Source organism: Ranitomeya imitator, chromosome 6 (genome assembly GCF_032444005.1).
Source record: "Ranitomeya imitator isolate aRanImi1 chromosome 6, aRanImi1.pri, whole genome shotgun sequence".
Taxonomy (NCBI): Eukaryota; Metazoa; Chordata; class Amphibia; order Anura; family Dendrobatidae; genus Ranitomeya; species Ranitomeya imitator.
The window spans coordinates 211,806,775-211,826,921 of record NC_091287.1 but is presented as its reverse complement, the minus strand read 5'-3'; the positions used below and the strand labels follow the sequence as shown (position 1 = coordinate 211,826,921).

Below are 20,147 nucleotides of genomic sequence, written 5' to 3'. Positions count from 1 at the left end.
TTGGTTTGTTATTTTTTTGCTCCGTCATACAGTTCCAGAGATGTTGTTGATTTTATTTACTGCTAATTTCAAGATTCTTTGCTTGCATGGTAATAATTCAGTGCAACCTAAAGACAGGTTCCTAAAGAGTCCTGTGAGCAAGGCACCCTTAGTGAACCATGAAAATTAGCACTAAATAAAAAGGATTGAACTTTTTGTTAAATTTAATTAGAAAGAAAAGGAATGCTTAGGGGGGGCAGTGGGAATACAATAAGCACATAAACTGTCCACTTTTGACATGGAGACAGTTCCTCACTAAATGGAACCTGACTGCAGATACATGGAGGCAATGTATACATGGAGGCAATGGCTGTGTTATTTCAGCCATATACCATATGTTTTTAACTCTGCGGCATTTCAGAGGAAGACTTAGTTTGATAGCTGCTGGGAACTGAGCTGCATGGTAGACTAGTTGGTCAGAGTAAGGTGGAAAACCTGAATGCTTGACCCCAGAGCTAGAGAGTCTTCACATTTAAAATCCATATCAAGGTTAAGGTAAAATACTTCTATAATTTTTCTTTTTTTGTTGCTTTTACCGTATTGTAAACTTAATGACACCATTGCAAACAGGTTGTATTTTTTATCAAGAAATGATATAATGTTGGTTTAATAGTAAATGCATGTTATATTTTTTGTCTTTTAGGTGTCCCAATGTAGTTATCTTGACAACTTCAAACATTACTGAGAAAATAGATATGGCCTTTGTAGACAGAGCAGATATAAAACAATACATTGGCCCTCCATCTCCTGCTGCAATTTTCAACATTTACATTTCTTGCATAGAAGAACTTATGAAGGTAATACTCGCTTTCCATGTTCTTCTTCTAATAAGGTCAGCTTACTGTATCCTTATATTACAGATATATAGAGTGGTTGTCCATTACTCTGGCAACTCTGTCCATTACCTTCTCAACCAGCATGTTTGCCCCCAGTAAAATAACCCTCTGTTCCAGCACTGTCGGCACTTGCTCTCCTGGGGATTACGTCACATTGTCACATGATTTCTGCGCCCAATCAGCCTTGGCTTCACTTTCCCCGCCTTAATCTTTATAAATAATCTTTATTTTTATATAGCGCTAACATATTCCGAAAGCGCTTTACAGTTTTCACACACTATCATCGCTGTCCCCGATGGGGCTCACTATCTAAATTCCCTATCAGTATGTCTTTGGAATGTGGGAGGAAACCGGAGAACCTGGAGGAAACCCACGCAAACACGGGGAGAACATACAAACTCTTTGCAGATGTTGTCCTTAGTGGGGTTTGAACCCAGGACTCCAGCGCTGCAAGGCTGCTGTGCTATCCACTGCACCACCGTGCTGCCCTGCCGCCTTCACACATATCGGACAGCAAGAGGAAGTGATTATTCCCATAGTCCTAATTCGTTACCGCTGAGGTCACTTCGACAATAATAAATACATATTCTGATATGGAATACCATATGAGAAAGAAGTGATAAGAAATAGATTATTAAAAAATATTAATTTTATTTAATAAATAAGTAAATTCACATAGAAACAAGAAAGTATGATTGGGGGGGTGTAAAATACCACCGGACTTGTAGTCCCCTCACTTTTTGTGTTTTCCCTTCACTGCCGTTATTTCAACATTTATTCTTGTACATTGATTAAGATACCTTCTTCCAAATGTTTTTTCTCCTGCCCCTCTGGTAGTTATATAATTCTTTTTACCGCCGACCGAGTACTAGTCTTTACTGTCTGTGCAGGTGACGGCGTCTATACTTCCCCCTTTCTTCTGAGTGTCCCGTAGCCACTGCGCAGGCGCCAGTGCGATATTTTTTCTTCCTCTTTCTTCGTGTCCTGGGAGTTCTTTTGCGCACGCGCAGGTTCCGTATGCCCCCTCTGACCTTCTGGCGGCGCCGATCCACGTGACCGCAGTGCGTTCCACTGCGTGTCACGGTGCGCATCCAGTGGGTCCTCTTGGTAGGGTGGGACGGCCCTGTATGCGCGCGCATCTCTGAACTCTCCGGTGACACTTCCGGGTTTCACTCCACGGCACTGCACATAAAAACCACCCCAATGCCTTTCTAACTAGTCTACGCCCCAACTGAAGAAGCTAGTGCAAAACGGCGCTCGTCTCGGGCATGGGAGACTAGCATAGGCACCCCATATCAGGCACGGCCTTCTCTGACTTATATCGGCATTACAGGTAATTAACCCTATATTGTTAAGCTGTTCCTTTCTTTCTGGCATTCTTGGGTGCATATAGTGAATTCACTTACCAGTTTATTAACAACTTTGGTTGTATTCTCTGGATTTTTTGTCCCACATTTGCCTTTATTTTTAAGAACTATCATTTTGGGTAAGTTAATAATTATCTCCTATATGCGCATACATATATGGCTGTGCCATCAGTGTGTTTTTTACTTACACAACCCTCATTGTTACTAAGCATTATTGAGGATTGACTGTATTCATTAATCGTTGGACCATTTGTGCCCTGCTATCTCCCGTTGTAGTCCGGTGGTATTTTACACCCCACCCCCACCCCTTATCATACTTTCTTGTTTCTATGTGAATTTACTTATTTATGAAATAAAATTAATATTTTTTTAAATAATCTATTTCTTATCACTTCTTTCTCATATGGTATTCCATATCAGAATATGTATTTATTAGCAAGAGGAAGTGAGCGGTTAGCAGCAGTGGTTCTTTTTCTCGGACAAACATGCTGATGGAGGAGGGGTTGTCCGAGTAGTGGAACACCCTTTTAAATTACAGTGATCAAATTTAAGCGGTGTGTTTGTTTTATTTGTTTTTTAGTGTCAGATTATTTATCCTAGACAGCAGCTTCTTACTTTAAGAGACTTGGAAATGATTGGCTATGTGGAAAACAACGTATCCAAGCTTAGTTTATTGCTAAATGACATTTCCAGGTAAGACGTCCTAATTGTTGCCACACACATGTAAGTCTGTATGAACAGGCTTGCATAGGCAAAATCTGCAGCAAGGATCTGATATCGTTCTTGTTTGGCTATGCTGGTACCACCCAGTGTGCACTTAGCCTCAGCCGCTGGACCCTGTTGGAGATGTTTGAACTAATTTTGAAGCAATGTATCCATATTTATTTGTTGCTTAATGTTTTTAATCTATTATAAATTGCATGCAGTAGAAAACACACCTAAAGCTAGAATACTACATATGAAATCCTTTTTTTGTCAAAATAATTGCTTAGTGTATATCCGAACAGAAAACAAAACTTTTGTCTCCACTTTTCCATCGTGACAGTCTATCAAGATATCATAACTTAACCTGTACAGTGTTAAATAAACTACGCCATTACTGTGATCCCTCATGGTGTTAGATGGGTTGTTGCAGTTTTCACATGTCTCCGTAAATGTTCTTAGTGATCGTAAGCGTCCTTTCTAGTATGTATATTTACTTAGAGATAAAAGTCCATGTTTTTGTTTCATCCACCCTTACCGACATCGGGCGTAATAGTTTCCCGATGTCAGACTCCCTCCCTTTAATGTGGGCTCCGGCGGTGAGTCCACATCTTTCCGGAGACATGTCAGCTGTTTTGAACAGCTGACATGTGCCCGCAATAGCCGTGGGTGGAATCGCGATCCACCCACGTCTATGAACCAGTTAAATGCCGCTATCAAACTCTGACAGCGGCATTTAAATCGCGCCGGAAATAACGCACACTGGTAACCCCTGTCACGTAATTGCGGGTCTCCAGTGTGTTGGCATGACAACCTGAGGTCTCCTGAAGACCTCTATGGTTGTCAGTGCCAGATTGCTATGAGTGCCACCCAGTGGTCGGCGCTCATAGCAAGTGAGTAAATCTGCTATATAGAGGTGATCTGAGCATCGCCACTATGTAGCAGAGCCGATCGGGCTATCGCAGCTTCTAGTCTCCTATGGAGACTATTGAAGCATGCCAAAAGTAAAAAAAAAAATGTTTTTAAAAATATATATTTAAAAAAAAAAAAGTTCAAATCACCCCCTTCGCCTCATTCAAAATAAAACAATAGATTTTAAAATCAAACCTACACATTTGGTATCGCCGTGTTCCGCATCGCTCAATCTATCAATTAAAAAAAAAAAAAAAAGGATTAACCTGATCACCAAATGGTGTAACGAGAAAAATAATTAAAACCGCCAGAATTCCTTTTTCCAGTTCACCACCTGACAGCACCATTGGAGAACGTCCTTCTAAAGGTACCGTCACACTAAGCGACGCTGCAGCGATACCGACAACGATCCGGATCGCTGCAGCGTCGCTGTTTGGTCGCTAGAGAGCTGTCACACAGACAGCTCTCCAGCTACCAACGATCCCGAGGTCCCCGGTAACCAGGGTAAACATCGGGTAACGAAGCGCAGGCTCTGGCTGTGAGCACAGCGGCCGGAAAGCACAGCGGTGACGTCACCGCTCTGCTTTCCGGCTGCCCGGCGCTCACAGCCAGAGCAGAGAAGCACAGCGCCGGGGACAGACAGCGGTAGGTAAGTATGAAGCGTTTGTTTTTTTTACTTTAACGATGGTAACCAGGGTAAACATCGGGTTACTAAGCGCGGCCCTGCGCTTAGTTACCCGATGTTTACCCTGGTTACCAGCGAAGACATCGCTGAATCAGTGTCACACACACCGATTCAGCGATGTCTGTGGGGAGTCCAGCGACGAAACAAAGTTCTGGACTTTCTTCCCCGACCAGCGACAGCACAGCAGGGGCCTGATCGCTGCTGCCTGTCACACTGGACGATATCGCTAGCCAGGACGCTGCAACGTCACGGATCGCTAGCGATATCGTCTAGTGTGACGGTACCTTTACCCTCATTGGGACAGGAACAACAAGCGGTTAAAAGGACCCTCCCCTTACCACCCTCCAGTGTTTTTCCTGTCCCACTGTGGATAGGAATGGCAAGCAGGTCCTCCGATGGTGCTGGCAGATGGTGGTGATCGGGGGGCCCAGCCTTTCCCTTCCCCACCACAAGATATCTGCGGATGATACCTGCGATGGGGGGTCCCTCAGCCTCCCCAGTGTAGCGCTGCTCCTGGGGTCAGGTCTTCTTCCTCCACGTGGGGGCTCTCGGTCCCGGCGCCGGCTGCTGGGGGTGTAGCGTCACTTCCGGCCGCAACGACTGCGTCACTTCCGGTCGACACGGCACTAAGCGTCTGACGGCGGGCAGATCCCAGCGGCAGCGCCGGCCTCAGAGGAGGCTTTTCGGCATCGTCACACCGCACGGACGCAGTGAGGAGGGCAGGATCAAACAGGTAACAAAACAAATAAAAGGGGATAATGGGGCTGTATATGCCGCCGGCCATCCTGATAGGGAACACCCGGTTAATATACCTTCCTAATGGAAGATACAGGCAGACCTGAGGGCCCAGAGCAGTCACAGGGGCACGTGAGTAGCTACTCTAAGCCATACCACAATGCCACTCCTGATTCTCTATATACTCAGAGGTAATACTGAATCTCTGTGTGTTATAGGGAGAGCCTCCCACCCCTGCACCTGAAAAGAAAAAGCCTGATAAGAATAAATGTCCCATTTGTGTGGCTAGTGTGATGCAGCGGTAGGACCATACACAGTGAAACGGCAGTGACCCAAGCAAGTTCAAACAAAATGTTCTTTTATTGTGTTACTTCACACAGTCAATAAAGTATACAGTTTCTTCATACAGTCCATTAATAATGCATGGCTATATGACGCAGTCAATACACAGGCCGAACTTCCCTCTGTCCAGTTTCCCTGGGTGACCGCACGCCGGTAACATGTCTCTGTACTCACTCAGTGCACTGCACTCTTTATCCTCTGGAGTGCAGCTGGGTACACATAAGACAGCCCAAGACGCAGGGTGTCAGTCTCTATGGTTCCTTTAGCCTCTGTGCTGCTCCACACAGCGAGAGCTCTGCAGACAACTGCCCTGTCTGCTTCCAAGAACACACTGACACCCTTCCCCCAGTACTACAGGGCTTTTAATCAGTCACTGCTTCACTATTTTAATTACAGCCACACCTGTGTCTGTAGTACGCCCTCATGGCCTCACTACTCTTCCTTGCACATTCTGGAGAGCACATACAGCGCCCCCTAGCTGTAACAGGGGTCACTGCCTCACATATCCTCCCCTCCCCCTGTTAATACCTGTGGGGTTGAACATTTGTTACCCCGTAAGGGCGAAAGACAGGGCATCGGTATGCCCCCCTGACATCCCCGCTCACTACATTAAGAAACCAAAGTAGGGACCGGAACCATCGATCAACGCACGCATCCCTCCCCTTTGCGTTTCTCCTCCATATTTCATTACGGGACCACCCACCCCGATCTCCATTGCAGAAGTCAAATCATCTTTTCTGATTAACCGCAGATTTGGGCCCGTTTTGGGTGGTCTTTACTTTGTTTACTTCAGGTTCACTAACCCCACGGGTCATCCTGTCACCTAAGTATCTGCTTTCGGGCCCCTGGTACTGCTTCCTCTGTACCCTTACCCGTGCCTCAGTGACTATATCACTCTGAAACGCCATGGACCGCGCTGGCAACTCTGGGCATATATCTGTACTACGCCGCACCCGAACCGGAGCCTCCCAACAATGCTGTCTAGCGAGCACTCTATCAAATTTACTCTGACCCCCGGCCCCTTCCTTGACCGGTGCCAGAGGGTTCCTCGTGCGCACGTCCCCATTCGCCTCTGCGATCGTACTCTCTCGGCTCTTCTCATACATGCGTCTTTTATATCTGCGTCTCCGAAAGAGACCCTGGATCTGAGCTGTCCCAACCTTACCAGGGAACACCTCCAGCTCAGGGTTCAATGGGGTCCCCACAACCTCTACTGCCACAACCTCTAGAGGGAGCCTATCGGGATTACACTCTAATCCTAAATTGGCGACCCCTGTGGCATACATCTTAGGACCTTCGGGTTCTACGCCCAAAACATCTTTAGCTTCTCCTGCCATTACCTCTAGGGGGAGCCTATCGGGATTACACTCTGTCCCTAGGTTGGCGACCCCTATGGCAGGTATTTCAACATATTTGGGTTCTGCACCCGGTATAACTTTTTCCATGAGAGGGTTTACCCTGGTCTCCCACAGGGACCAAAACAGGGGAAAATCTCTTCCCAACACAGTCCCATAGGGAGGGGTCTTTGCCACTCCCACCACATGTCTAATGTCTCCACATGGTGTAGAAACATTGACCTCCATGGTCGGGTACTCCCGGATTTCCCCATGGATACCCATCACCTCCACTTTCTGTCCGTTGGTGTTGTCCACAGCAACGAGGGAACGATGGACCAGAGTCACTTTACTCCCCATGTCCAGGAGAGCCTCTGTTTGGCACCCATTCACAAGTACCTGGCACAATTCTGGTTCGCCACCAGCTGTGCCCCTAGTGGTGATACAGACAGGCCGGGCACACATAGACTCCTGACCAGTGTTCCCACAGTCCACGGGCTTAGATGTTACTGAACAGTTACTAGCCCCATGCCCGGACACTGGTGCAACGTCCTGAGTGGACTCATACCTCTCAATCAATTCTATCAGCAGTTCCAGGTGGCCTAGGTCCCTCAACCCGACCCAAAGCTGCATGGCGTCCGACAGAGCCCTCACCATCCGATCAGCCACGATTCTCTCCATCATCTCATACGGAGAACAGAACTCAGGCTGGAGCCACTCCTCCACCAATTGCAACAAGTCACTTGCTTGAGACCTGGCAGACCGAGTCCTACATAGGACCACTGGTCCACCCAATGATCGCCCCTTACCTTTGGGGTCTCTTCAGGACTCTGCTGTTCACCCCTCACATTAGAGGTCTCCACTTTACATCATTAAAGCTCTGCTAGCTCCCTCTGCATTGTCTCCTGCTGCTGCTGGAAAATCTCTTGCTGGGAATGTTGAAACTGCAGCGTCTCTTGTTGAAGCCTTTGCTGACTGAGCACAACCTGCTCCAAAAGTTCCTCCATTTTTCCAGCTGGGTCAAACTGTAGCCTTGCAGGCTTAATCAGTGACATGCAGCACGCTCTGGGTATGCCTCAGTTCACATTGCCCGCATTCTCCACCATATGTGATGCAGCGGTAGGACCATACACAGTGAAACGGCAGTGACCCAAGCAAGTTCAAACAAAACGTTCTTTTATTGTGTTACTTCACACAGTCAATAGAGTATACAGCTTCTTCATACAGTCCATTAATAATGCATGGCTATATGATGTAGTCAATACACAGGCCGAACTTCCCTCTGTCCAGTTTCCCTGGGAGACCGCACACCAAGTGTCTGTACTCACTCAGCACACTGCACTCTTTATCCTCTGGAGTGCAGCCGGGTACACATAAGACAGCCCAAGACGCAGGGTGTCAGTCTCTCTGGTTCCTTTAGCCTCTGTGCTGCTCCACACAGAGAGAGCTCTGCAGACAACTGCCCTGTCTGCTTCCAAGAACACACTGACACCCTTCCCCCAGTACTACAGGGCTTTTAATCAGTCACTGCTTCACTATTCTAATTACAGCCACACCTGTGTCTGTAGTACACCCTCATGGCCTCACTACTCTTCCTTGCACATTCTGGAGAGCACATACAGCGCCCCCTAGCTGTAACAGGGGTCACTGCCTCACACTAGGTTACCAGAGAACTGACGGAAGCCGCTTTGCAAGTCATGCATGTCTAAAATCGTAGGCCAGGAGCAGTCTGCATTATTGGCTAACATGAGAGCAATGATACGTCAGGAGGTTCAGGCTTCCATCTCTGGTCTGAATCTTCCCCAGACCAGCCAGACGGAACCGCAGACATCACGGAAGAGACCGAGGGAGTCCAACCCCTCTTCTGATGAAGAAGATTCCGGAGAGTCAGATCAAGAAGAAAGAGAAGACTCTTTTCTCAGCTACAGATACGGACTCCTCTGCACTGAAGGAACCAATGGATCGCAATCTGCTTATGAGAACTTGGGAATCCTCAGCAGCAATAATACAGGCAAATATAGCAGCAACCTCTGTTGGCGGGTCCATGCATCTATGGATGGACGATTTGGAGGAACATCTTAAGGCTAAAACCTCTAGAGATGTCATCCTCAAGTCCTTGCCATTACTAAAGCTCGCAACAGGATTCATGGCGGATGCTTCAGTGGAGTTTGTGCGATTTGCTGCCAGAAGTGAGTCATTGTCCATGCAGCCAGAAGAGCTATCTGGCTAAAAACTTGGTCAGGGGATAGTCAATCAAAGAATAAACTTTGTGGGATCCTGTTCTTAGGGGGTAAAGTGTTTGGGCCAATTCTAGATGGCATTTTAGAAAAAGCCTCAGACAAAAAGAAAGGGTTCCCTGAGGAAAATACAAAAAAATACCAGGCCTTTTGTAGGTCCCGACCCAGTCAGAAGACAGACTACAGAAGTAAAGGGAAAACTGGGAGATGGTCTTATCCCAAAGGGGGAAAAGGTAGAAACTCCATTTTCCCGGGTCCTGGTTCAGGGAAGCCTAACAAATGACATCAGAGTGGGAGGTCGGTTACAAAAATTTCTAGGGGGTTGGCAGAAAATATCCAAAAATCAGTTCACCAGCCTTCCTCCAGAAAGGTTCACAGTACCAAGATCCTATCCCCTCTTAAACTCCCCTCTGTGGCCAGACATCAAGGAGTTCTTAAAAAAAAGAGGCAATTGTGCCAGCACCCATCCCGGAGAGAAGCAAGGGTCATTATTCAAACCTCTTTTCAATAAACAAAAACCATCGGGAGACTCCCAGAAGATTATAAATCTCAAACCCCTGAACAGGTGGATAAGATACAGGAGATTCAGGATGAAGTCTATAAAGTCCACAATACCTCTGATAGACAGGGACATGGTGATGTGCACCTTAGATCTGAAGAGTGCATACTACCATGTCCCAATCCATGCTTCCTACCAAAAATTCCTGAGATTCGCTCTGATGAACAAGGGAATAATTTATCATTTTCAATTCAGATGTCTTCCCTTCGGCCTAGCCTCTGCCCCCAGGATATTTACCAAGCTGATGTCAGAAGTAGTAGCCTACTTAAGGAATCAAGGTATTTCCATAGTACCATAACTGGACGACTTTTTTATAATGGCGAAATCCGAGAAGCTCATCAAAATCGATTGCAGTTTCACACTCTCCATTCTACAAAAACTGGGGTGGATTGTGAAAGGGGGGAAATCTAGTCCCACATTCTAGAATAAAATGTTGGTGGGTCATGTTAGATTCCCACACCAGAACATCTTTTCTGCCAGAAGAGAGACAGGTGGCATTAATCGAGAGCGTACACCGGTTCAGAAAAAACCCTGCCTCTATAAGAGAGGCAATGAGCATTCTGGGCTTAATGACTGCCTGTATTCTCTATGTGAAGTAGAGCCAATTTCATTCACGGGGATTACAAAAGGACATTCTGAAAATTTGGGACAGAAAGCAAAGTTCTCTGGAAGAGAGGATGACTTTCTCCTTCAGGAAGGAGATCTCTAACCTGGTGGACCATCCCAAAGAACATGAAAGTGGAAGTTCCTTGGGTCCTTTACCCCTGTGTCACCGTTACCACAGACGCCAGTCAGTACGGAGGCCGTGGACATATAGGAAGAACATACTACCAGGGCAAGTGGAGTCCGGAGATAACCAAATCATCGAATTTCAGGGAACTTTATGCGATTTGGAAAGTGCTTTACCAAGCCCGATCACAGGTCAGAGACAGACACGTAAGAATATTGTCTGACAATGTGACTGCAGTGGTGTTTCTGAGACATCAAGGAGGTCCGAGACATCCATCTCTACAGCTCCTAGCAGACCAGATTTTCACATGGGCAGAAAAATCTGTCAGATCCATCTCCGCGGTCCACCTGGAAGGTGCCAAAAATTAGGTGGCAGACTTTCTGAGCAGAACACCAATAGATCCCAGAGAGTGGAAGTTAAATCCAGAAGTGTTCAGCAGCCTATGCCAGCCGTGGGGAACACTTCAAGTGGATCTCTTTGCCACCAGGTCAAATGCAAAGGCCAGAACATTTTTTTTTCTTTCAATCCCCTAGAAGTAGCAGCGGGAGTCAACGCTCTATCTCAACCTTGGGAAGAAGGTCTTCTGTACTCTTTTCCACCTCTTCCTCTGATCCCGAGAACACTCAGGAAGATACGAGAGGAGGAAGCAACAGTGATCTTGGTGGTTCCCTTTTGGCCAAGAAGAAGCTGGTTCTCCCTACTATCCAGAATGTCGACAAAGTCCTATGCTTCTACCGAAGGGACAGGATCTACTGTACCAAGGTCCCTTGTTCCTCAGCAACCCAGACTCACTCCAGCTATCTGCTTGGATCCTGAGCACCTGACCCTAAGATCGAGAGGCCTCTCAGAGGATGTGATCACCATACTCCAAGCAAGCAGGAAGTCGGTGACCTCAACGATCTATAATAAGATCTGGAAATGTTTTTGTTCCTTTTTAAGAAATGTCCCAGTAGATACTTCAAATCATGACATCCCTAGGATACGTGACTTCCTATAACTAGGTTTTAAAAAAGGCCTCCGGCCTAGTACTCTAAAGGTACAGATTGCGGCCCTTAGTGTCTTCTTTGACTCTTCTTTGGCCTCCCATCCTTGGATAGCAAGGTTCTCTAGAGCCACACAGGGAATGAGGCCTCTTGTGAGGAAATCTCCACCCTGGGACTTAAATTTAGTCCTCAATGCCCTGTGTAGATTCCCATACCTGTTATCAGAAGACATGGATATAGCCAATCTCTCTTTTAAAACAGCCTTTTTGGTAGCCATCACTTCAGCCAAGAGATTAGGGGAATTGCAGGCATTATCCATACAAAACCCATACCTTCAGGTTTTTGAGGACAGATTAGTTTTAAGACTTAACCCGGCCTTCCTCCCCAAAGTAGTCTCATCTACAAATATCAACCAGGAAGTAATACTTCCCTCTTTCTGCCAACATCATAGAAACTCAAAAAGAGGGTGTCTATCATAACCTGAACGTTAGAGAGACGGTTTTAAAATATCTAAGGGCGACTGAAGGTTGGAGATGAGACACGGATCTGTTCGTACAGTATGGGGGACCAAATAGTGGTTGCAAGTCAACAAAGTTTACCATTGCTAGGTGGATTAAAACTACTGTAGACCTAGCGTATAGAGCCCAAGGGAAAGATCCCCCAGACATCCTTAGAGCCCATTCAACCTGAGCTACATCTACGTCATGGGCAGAAAGGGGGGGAGCATCAGCAGAGCAGATCTGTAGGGCAGCGACTTGGACCAGTCTTTCTACCTTTGCTAGACACTATAAGCTACACTGTGTGCACAATTATTAGGCAAGTTGTATTTTAGAGGATTATTTTTATTATTGATCAACAACTATTTTCTCAGTCAACCCAAAAGACTCATAAATATCAAAGCTTAATATTTTTGGAAGTTGGAGTGAGGGTTTTTTTAGATTTGGCTATCTTTAGGAGGATATCTGTTTGTGCAGATAACTATTACTGTGCAGAATTATTTGGCAACTTAATAAAAAACAAATATATTCCCATCTCACTTGTTTATTTTCACCAGGTAAACCAATATAACTGCACAAAATTTAGAAATAAACATTTCTGACATGCAAAAACAAAACCCAAAAAAATTAGTGACCAATGTAGCCACCTTTCTTTATGATGACACTCAACAGCCTTCCATCCATAGATTCTGTCAGTTGCTTGATCTGTTTACGATTAACATTGTGTGTAGCAGCCACCACAACCTCCCAGACACTGTTCCGAGAGGTGGACTGTTTTCCCTCACTGTAGAGCTCACATTTTATGAGGGACCACAGGTTCTCTATGGGGTTCAGATCAGGTGAAAAAGGGGGCCATGTCATTATTTTTTCTTCTTTGGGACTATTACTGGCCAGCCATGCTGTGGAGTAGTTGGAACCGTTATAATAGATGAAATGTGGATTACATCCACGCTGCTGCGAGAAATAATAGATCCAGATATACTTGTAAGATGTTCGGGTGGTTTATTCAACGCGTTTCAAAGCTCATGGCTTCTTCTTCAGGAAGTTTCCACACAAAGATACCAAACTACACGCTTGTACTGTGTACTACCAGGTGAGCAGTTCTCTCACAATTGATCAGAAACAATCCTGGGGATAAGACCCTATTTGCGCTTTTTTTGTCTCCTATCTTTCAATACTAGTGGAGTAGTTGGAGGCATGTGATGGAGTATTGTCCTGCATGAAAATCATGTTTTTCTTGAACGATACCGACTTCTTCATGTACCACTGCTTGAAGAAGTCTTCCAGAAACTGGCAGTAGGTCTGGGAGTTGAGCTTCGCTCCATCCTCAACCTGAAAAGGTCCCACAAGTTCATCTTGGATTATACCAGCCCATACCAGTACCCCACCTCCACCTTGCTGGCATCTGAGTCGGAGTGGAGCTCTCTGCCCTTTACTGATCCAGCCTCTGGCCCATCCATCTGGCCCATCAAGAGTCACTCTCATTTCATCAGTCCATAAAACCTTTGAAAAGTCAGTCTTAAGATATTTCTTGGCCCAGTCTTGACGTTTATCTTATGTTTCTTGTTCAAAGGTGGTCGTTTTTCAGCCTTCCTTACCTTGGCCATGTCCCTGAGTATTGCACACCTTGTGCTTTTTGTTACTCCAGTAACGTTGCAGCTCTGAAATATGGCAAAACTGGTGGCAAATGGCATCTTGGCAGCTTCACGCTTGATTTTCCTCAAATCATGGGCGGTTATTTTGTGCCTTTTTTGCCCAACACACTTCTTGCGACCCTGTTGGCTATTTGCCATGAAACGCTTGATTGTTTGGTGATGACACTTCAAAAGTTTGGCAATTTTAAGACTGCTGCATCCCTCTGCAAGACATCTCACAATTTTGGACTTTTCAGAGCCCGTCAAATCTCTCTTCTGACCCATTTTGCCAAAGGAAAGGAAGTTGCCTAATTATTAAGCACACCTTATATAGGGTGTTGATGCCATTAGACAACACCCCTCCTCATTAGAGATGCACATCACCTGATTTACTTAATTGGTAGTTGGCTCTGAAGCCTGAACAGCTTGGAGAAAAACAACATGTATAAAAAGTAGCTTGTGATCAAAATACAACTTGCCTAATAATTCTGCACACAGTGTAGATGTCTCTTCAGAGCAGTTAGCCTTTGGTAGAAAAGTATTGCATGCAGTATTCCCACCCTAAGATTACCATTCTTTAGTACTTCTCCAATGGTGCTGTCAGGTGGTGAACTGGAAAATGGTAGTTAGACCTACCGGTAATTGTATTTCCAGGAATCCATCCTGACAGCACTACTAGTTCCCTCCCACTACAAAATTGTATTATATACTAATGTGATGTAACATTGGTGTGGAATTTAATAAACTCTCTCTTTTGCATCCATCCAGATGTGGTACTTGGAAATTCACTGGTGGGTGGTAAGGAGAGGGTCCTTTTAACCGCTTGTTGTTCCCGTCCCACTGAGGGTAATAAGGACGTCCTCCAATGCTGCTTTCAGGATGGATTCCTGGAAATTCAATTACCGGTAGGTCTAATTACCATTTTTTCACCGCCACGACATAGCATTAAAATGCAACAACGGGCGACCAAAAAATCGTATCTGCACCAAAATGGTGTCAATGGTGTCATTAAAAACGTCAGCTCAGCACGCAAAAAATAAGCCCTTACCCAACCCGAGATCATGAAAAATGGAGACGATATGGGTATCGGAAAATTGCGCAATTTAATTTATTATTTTTTTTAACAAAGTTTGGAATTTTTTTCACCGCTTAGATAAAAAAGAACCTTGATGTGTTTGGTGTCTATGAACTATAGAATCATAATGACAGGTCAGTTTTATCAATTTAGTGAACCTAGCAAAAATGCCAAACAAAAAACAAGTATGGGATTGCACTTTTTTTGCAATTTCACTGCACTTGGATTTTTGTTTCCCGTTTTCTAGTATAGGACATAGTAAAACCAATGGTGTGATTAAAAAGTACCAGTCATCCCGTAAAAAACAAGCCGTCACATGGCCATATTGACAGAAAAATAAAAAAGTTATGGCTCAAAGAAGGGGAGCGATTATTTTAATCCTAAATGCCGCCTCCCTGAAATGAAGCGTCAACAGTGATGTCCTGGCTAGATCATGTTCAACTGAGCACATGTTGTCAGTTATTTCTGATCAGAGCCGGCAAGCCTACTGTCATTATGCATATTGATCAGAGGCAAAAACCTACGGAGTATGTGTGAGAATTAATAATAATTTTATTTATTAATAATTTTATTTATATAGCGCCAACATATTCCGCAGAGCTTTACAAATTATAGAGGGGACTTATACAGACAATAGACATTACAGCATAACAGAAATCACAGTTCAAAATGGATACCAAGAGGAGTGAGGGCCCTGCTCGCAAGCTTACAGACTAAGGAAAAAGGGAGACACGGGAGGTGGATGCAGGAGTAGAGCAGAGACTAGCCCAGCCCCTGAAACGGTAATCAATGATGACTCTTTGTTTCTGTTGGCTTGATCCAGTAACTACAACCTTTGCTCACTGATGGCTACTCGTTTACCTATCCCAGCATGCACTGAGATTCTCAAATAGAGCGGCATCAAAGCAGAAATAGTAAAAAAAAGTGAGGGAACGTAGGGAATTTTTAATTAAAGCATATGAGACAAGTGATTAGATTATGATATTAAATAGAAACTTAGGATTAAAATAAATTCTTGTTCCAGACCACCCCTTTAAAGTTTTATGCATTGCAAGCAACAGAATAACTACATTTGCAATCACAGTGCAATGTACGTATGTATTGGAAAATCATGCGACCTCACATAGTTTGGCAGTCTGTCATTTACATTTATTTTTTTTTATATTTTTTTTTTAGACTTACTAGTCAATATGAAAATCTTTCAAATAAAAGATGTAAAGTTTTCTGCAGTGGTATGAATTTGTTATTCGGTAGGAATAATGTTGATTTCAGTTAGAAATATTTTTTTCTCCTACATCTTGGGTCATTTTTTTTCTTTTTTTTTTGCAGAAAAAGTGAGGGTCTCAGTGGTAGAGTTCTTAGAAAACTTCCTTTTTTGGCACATGCACTTTTTATACAAGTAGGTATTACTATTTACTGATTGAAGTGGAGGGCAAAATGTTTAGAGTAACTGTCACTTTATATTTTATTTCATTAATCATTAGTACACATGAAAATAAGCAACTTTGTAATGTATATTAAAGGAATCTGCTGCGTCTTTCTCCTGGTCTAATCTTTCAATTCATGGATAAGATCAGTATTTAGTGAACACAGATTTTACCATTACAGAGATGGATAGGAGATGACAGTTGGTGCCTATAAGATTCCATGGAGTTAGAGACAGATCCTGTGGCAAGTTCTCCTGAAAGTTAGTTCTCCATAGACCTTTATTAGCACCAACTGTCGTCTCCTATTTCAGTAATTAGAAAATCTATATTCACTGAAGAATACTCTTATTTCTGAATTGAGGATTTTAGTAGAGTTGAGCAAATTTTTCAAAATTCGGTTCCGATTACACTATGTAACACAATTTTTATTTCTGGCTTCAAAGTGTAATATTTCAACTTATGTTTAAAGACTATGGAAAAACGACTTCGTTCAGCACAAACTTTGATTTTATGACCACAGGTCAGAAAAATGTCGTATATATTGTGTCAAAAAAAGGAAATTACACTATAGCAAGTTTTTATATATTTTTTGTTCCTGGGTCCAAAGTGTGTCTTCCTCACCTGTTATGCCTAAAACAAATAGAAAATAGTTGTTGTTCCACAAAAACTTTGCTTCTGTGATCAGGACAAAGAAATTTTTCTGTTTTCGGGAAAATTCTCCATTCGTATTCAATACTGAGTACTCCTCATTGTCCTGATCACAGAAGCAAAGTTTTTCTGGAACAGCAACTATTTTCTATTTGTTTTAGGCATAACGGGTTAGGAAAACACACTTTGGTCACAGGAACAAAAAATAAATAAAAAATTTTTTCATAGTGTTACGATACATCATTGGAGTCAATGGGCGTAGAAGTGAACGAATATGTTCGGACCCGATCATCAAACATAAACTCAGCACAAATAGGGTACCAATATGGCACGAATATGGCAAATTCAGATTCGGCGACCGGTTCCTCACATATGCGCTCAACTCAATCCTCACATATGCGTTCAACTCTAATTTTGAGAATGAAAGGATCATCCAGGAGAAGCAAATTTCTCTGATGAGATATTACATTATATTTCATGTGCGCTATTTCTTTTTGGCAGAAATGACTGTTACTCATTAAAAGAAAATTGAAATATTTACTTTAACAATTTTGCTGCCAAAGGTCTCCTTTACATTTTTTTTGCCTCTGGTAGCTGGAACAATTTTCGCACTAAAACCCAAATTACAATAAAAAAAGCATTACACCCTCATACATATATTTTCTGCAACATGGACATCTGACATATTGTTAACTTTGGTGTCAGTGACATTTGGCTTTTTAAAAAAAATGCATAAAAGATGACTTATTTACACAAATGCATGTATTTTTTGGCTAATATATATATATTTTTTTTTGCAATTTTGTTTTCATTAAATATTTTGAACCATTTAGGTTTTATAACATCTGTGTGGCTGTACATGACTGGTAAAGAATGACTGACTGCATGAGTTAACTGTCAATCCATCACTGAATGTATTTTAACCGCTACTGTTATTTTCAGAGCTGATTTCTAACCAAATTGTTAAAGGGAACCTGTCACCCCGTATTTTAAAGATGAGATAAAAATGGCATTAACAAGGGCCAGAGCTGAGCTTTACAGTACTGTCTTCTGTGTGTTTATATTCCGCACCTATGTTGCCGAAATACCTTTTGAAAGTCGGCGTTTGGTGCTGTCACTCAGTCAGGTCTGGTCAGATGGGCGTTGATAAGTTGCGGTTCCTCCCCCACCTCTTGCGTTTCCCTGCGAATGTTATTCCCGCCGTCAGCGTTGTGCTTAGCGCCTGCGCACTAACGTATAATTTGGCGCCTGCGTATTATGGTTTTCCCAACTGTGGGCATATCATAATGGACATTACTGCGCATGCGCATGTCGGCACTTTTACCTGTGTGCCCCGGAAGTGGTCATATGCGCATACTGTATAGCTGGATGCCGGTAACAGTTTCTCAGCCCCACCTGCGATCGTAAGTTTTACCGGCATCCAGCTATACATTAAATGCGCATATAACCACTTCCGGGGCACACAGGTAAAAGTGCCGACAAGCGCCTGCGCAGTGATGTAACGTACGCTATGCCCACAGTTGGGCACAGCATAATGCGCAGGCGCAAGAGGCTCATTTAATGCGCAACTGCGAAAAAAGTGCGCGATCTGTGTGATTCACAGAGCGCATTTAAGTCATACACGCCGAGGAGCAGGGGGGAGGAACCGCAACTTATCAACGCCCATCTGACCAGACCTGACTGAGTGACAGCACCAAACGCCGACTTTCAAAAGGTATTTCGGCAAGATAGGTGCGGAATATAAACACACAGAAGACAGTACTGTAAAGCTCAGCTCTGGCCCTTGTTAATGCCATTTTTATCTCATCTTTAAAATACGGGGTGACAGGTTCCCTTTAAAGTTAAATGGCTAAAAATTTTGATAAACTTGAAAGCAAAAATAATTATTAGCCAATAATACATGAATGTTAATAGCAAAGAATTGCACCCAAAGGTGTCAAATCAATCATGTCAATTTTACAAATATAGACATTTTATAACATTGTAGACATGTCTTTTAAAAGTTTTTTTGGGCATATATTTAATTGTATTATGGTTTTTTTTTTTAAATCTGAAATAACTACCAAGGCCTATGCGTTTTCTGTACAAGAGAAAATATTGCAAAACAAAAAAGAATAATTTCCAAACTTTTCTACCTTTTAATATCATACATAATCTGTACAATTAAACTGAAATCTTCACGGTGGATAAAGAAAAATCAATGACTAAAGTAAAGTTGCATAAATATGCACACCCTTAAAGTGAACCTGACAGCTGATGCATGCTGCACAATCCACGGTAATGAAGTATGTTAATTCTGTATTAATCTTTTCAGTCTCCTACAGTTACAGTTGAAAAATTCCTTGAAGCTCTTTCATTGGCAGTGAACAAGCAGTTTGAAGACAGAAAAATCCTTCAGAAGAACATTTAAAATCTAGCATAATCTTTAAGCTACTTTATCTAGTTTTTAAATTGTCAATGTTGTAAGATTTTATCATCAATTTGTTTGCTTATGAAATTGTGCATACAGTGTTTTTATTCCACAATGTTTTATTATGGTGTCGGGTAAGAATAAAACATATGACATAACAGAAAAAACTCCTTTGTACCCATGTTACACAATTTCTTTAGGTCCGTCTCACAGGCATAAGATGAGCCCAAGTCACTGTCCACGATCACTGATTTATTGAACCCAGTTGACCACATTATAATATTAGAAAAAAATCTGGCACTCTAAATAGCATCCAAAAAGTATTTATTCATTTTTACCACATTATAAAACCCCAAAATGGTGACAGTTCCGGTTGTTTGACCCATTGTTGAGTAGCCAGAAATGCATCTGTATGCAAGTGTTTAATCTGACTTTCGTAAAAGTTTGTGATCACTTGCAGGGTCAGTCATTCGGGGTGATTTTTCTTTAGTTTTCAAAGTACAATTTTAAGGCATAAAGGTGATGTGTAAAAATTCATGTAAGTTGGTGGATGGAAAACAGCTTACACATTTGTCAGCAGGGATTTTGCTAACTAAACTACAGAAATTATCAGGTTGGCAGTGTTGGGGTATGGGCACACATTGCAGATTTGCCTGTAGAATGTTCTGCGCAGATTCTGCATCTCTGGCGGAAAAGGCAGGTAAAAATCCACACGGCTTTCATGCGGATTTGTATGCGTTTTTGAAAGCTAAATAAAGATCTATTATTGAACACAAAAAAAAGAATTGTGATGTCATTTCTTGTCGAACCTCTTTATTTACATGCTCCATTGAAGAATAATGTTTACACACACAGAAAGATAGATAGGTAGATAGATATATAGATTAGATAATAGATAGATCTATAGATAGAAATTAGATAAATATATCTGATCTATCTATTGATATATATATATATATATATATATATATATATCCATCTATAGATATACAGTT

General features: G+C 43.0%; 1 protein-coding gene across 2 annotated transcripts in view; it reads left to right on the top strand.

The window, feature by feature from the left end:
- TRIP13 (thyroid hormone receptor interactor 13) overlaps nt 1-19,937 on the top strand; it is a 215,378-nt gene extending 195,441 nt beyond the window's left edge. Inside the window, exons 11-15 of one of the 2 annotated variants that reach the window (XR_011314029.1) lie at nt 683-836; nt 2,823-2,935; nt 14,361-14,497; nt 15,997-16,066; nt 19,057-19,319. Coding sequence is in view for 1 of the 2 variants with exons in the window: in XM_069730461.1 (XP_069586562.1) it covers nt 683-836; nt 2,823-2,935; nt 15,997-16,066; nt 19,057-19,152 (433 nt within the window). In the remaining variant the exon portion in view is untranslated. Of the gene's footprint in view, nt 1-682; nt 837-2,822; nt 2,936-14,360; nt 14,498-15,996; nt 16,067-19,056 lie in introns of both variants that reach the window. The other variant, XM_069730461.1, reaches the window with a different exon arrangement.
- Nucleotides 19,938-20,147: the final 210 nt, after the last annotated feature.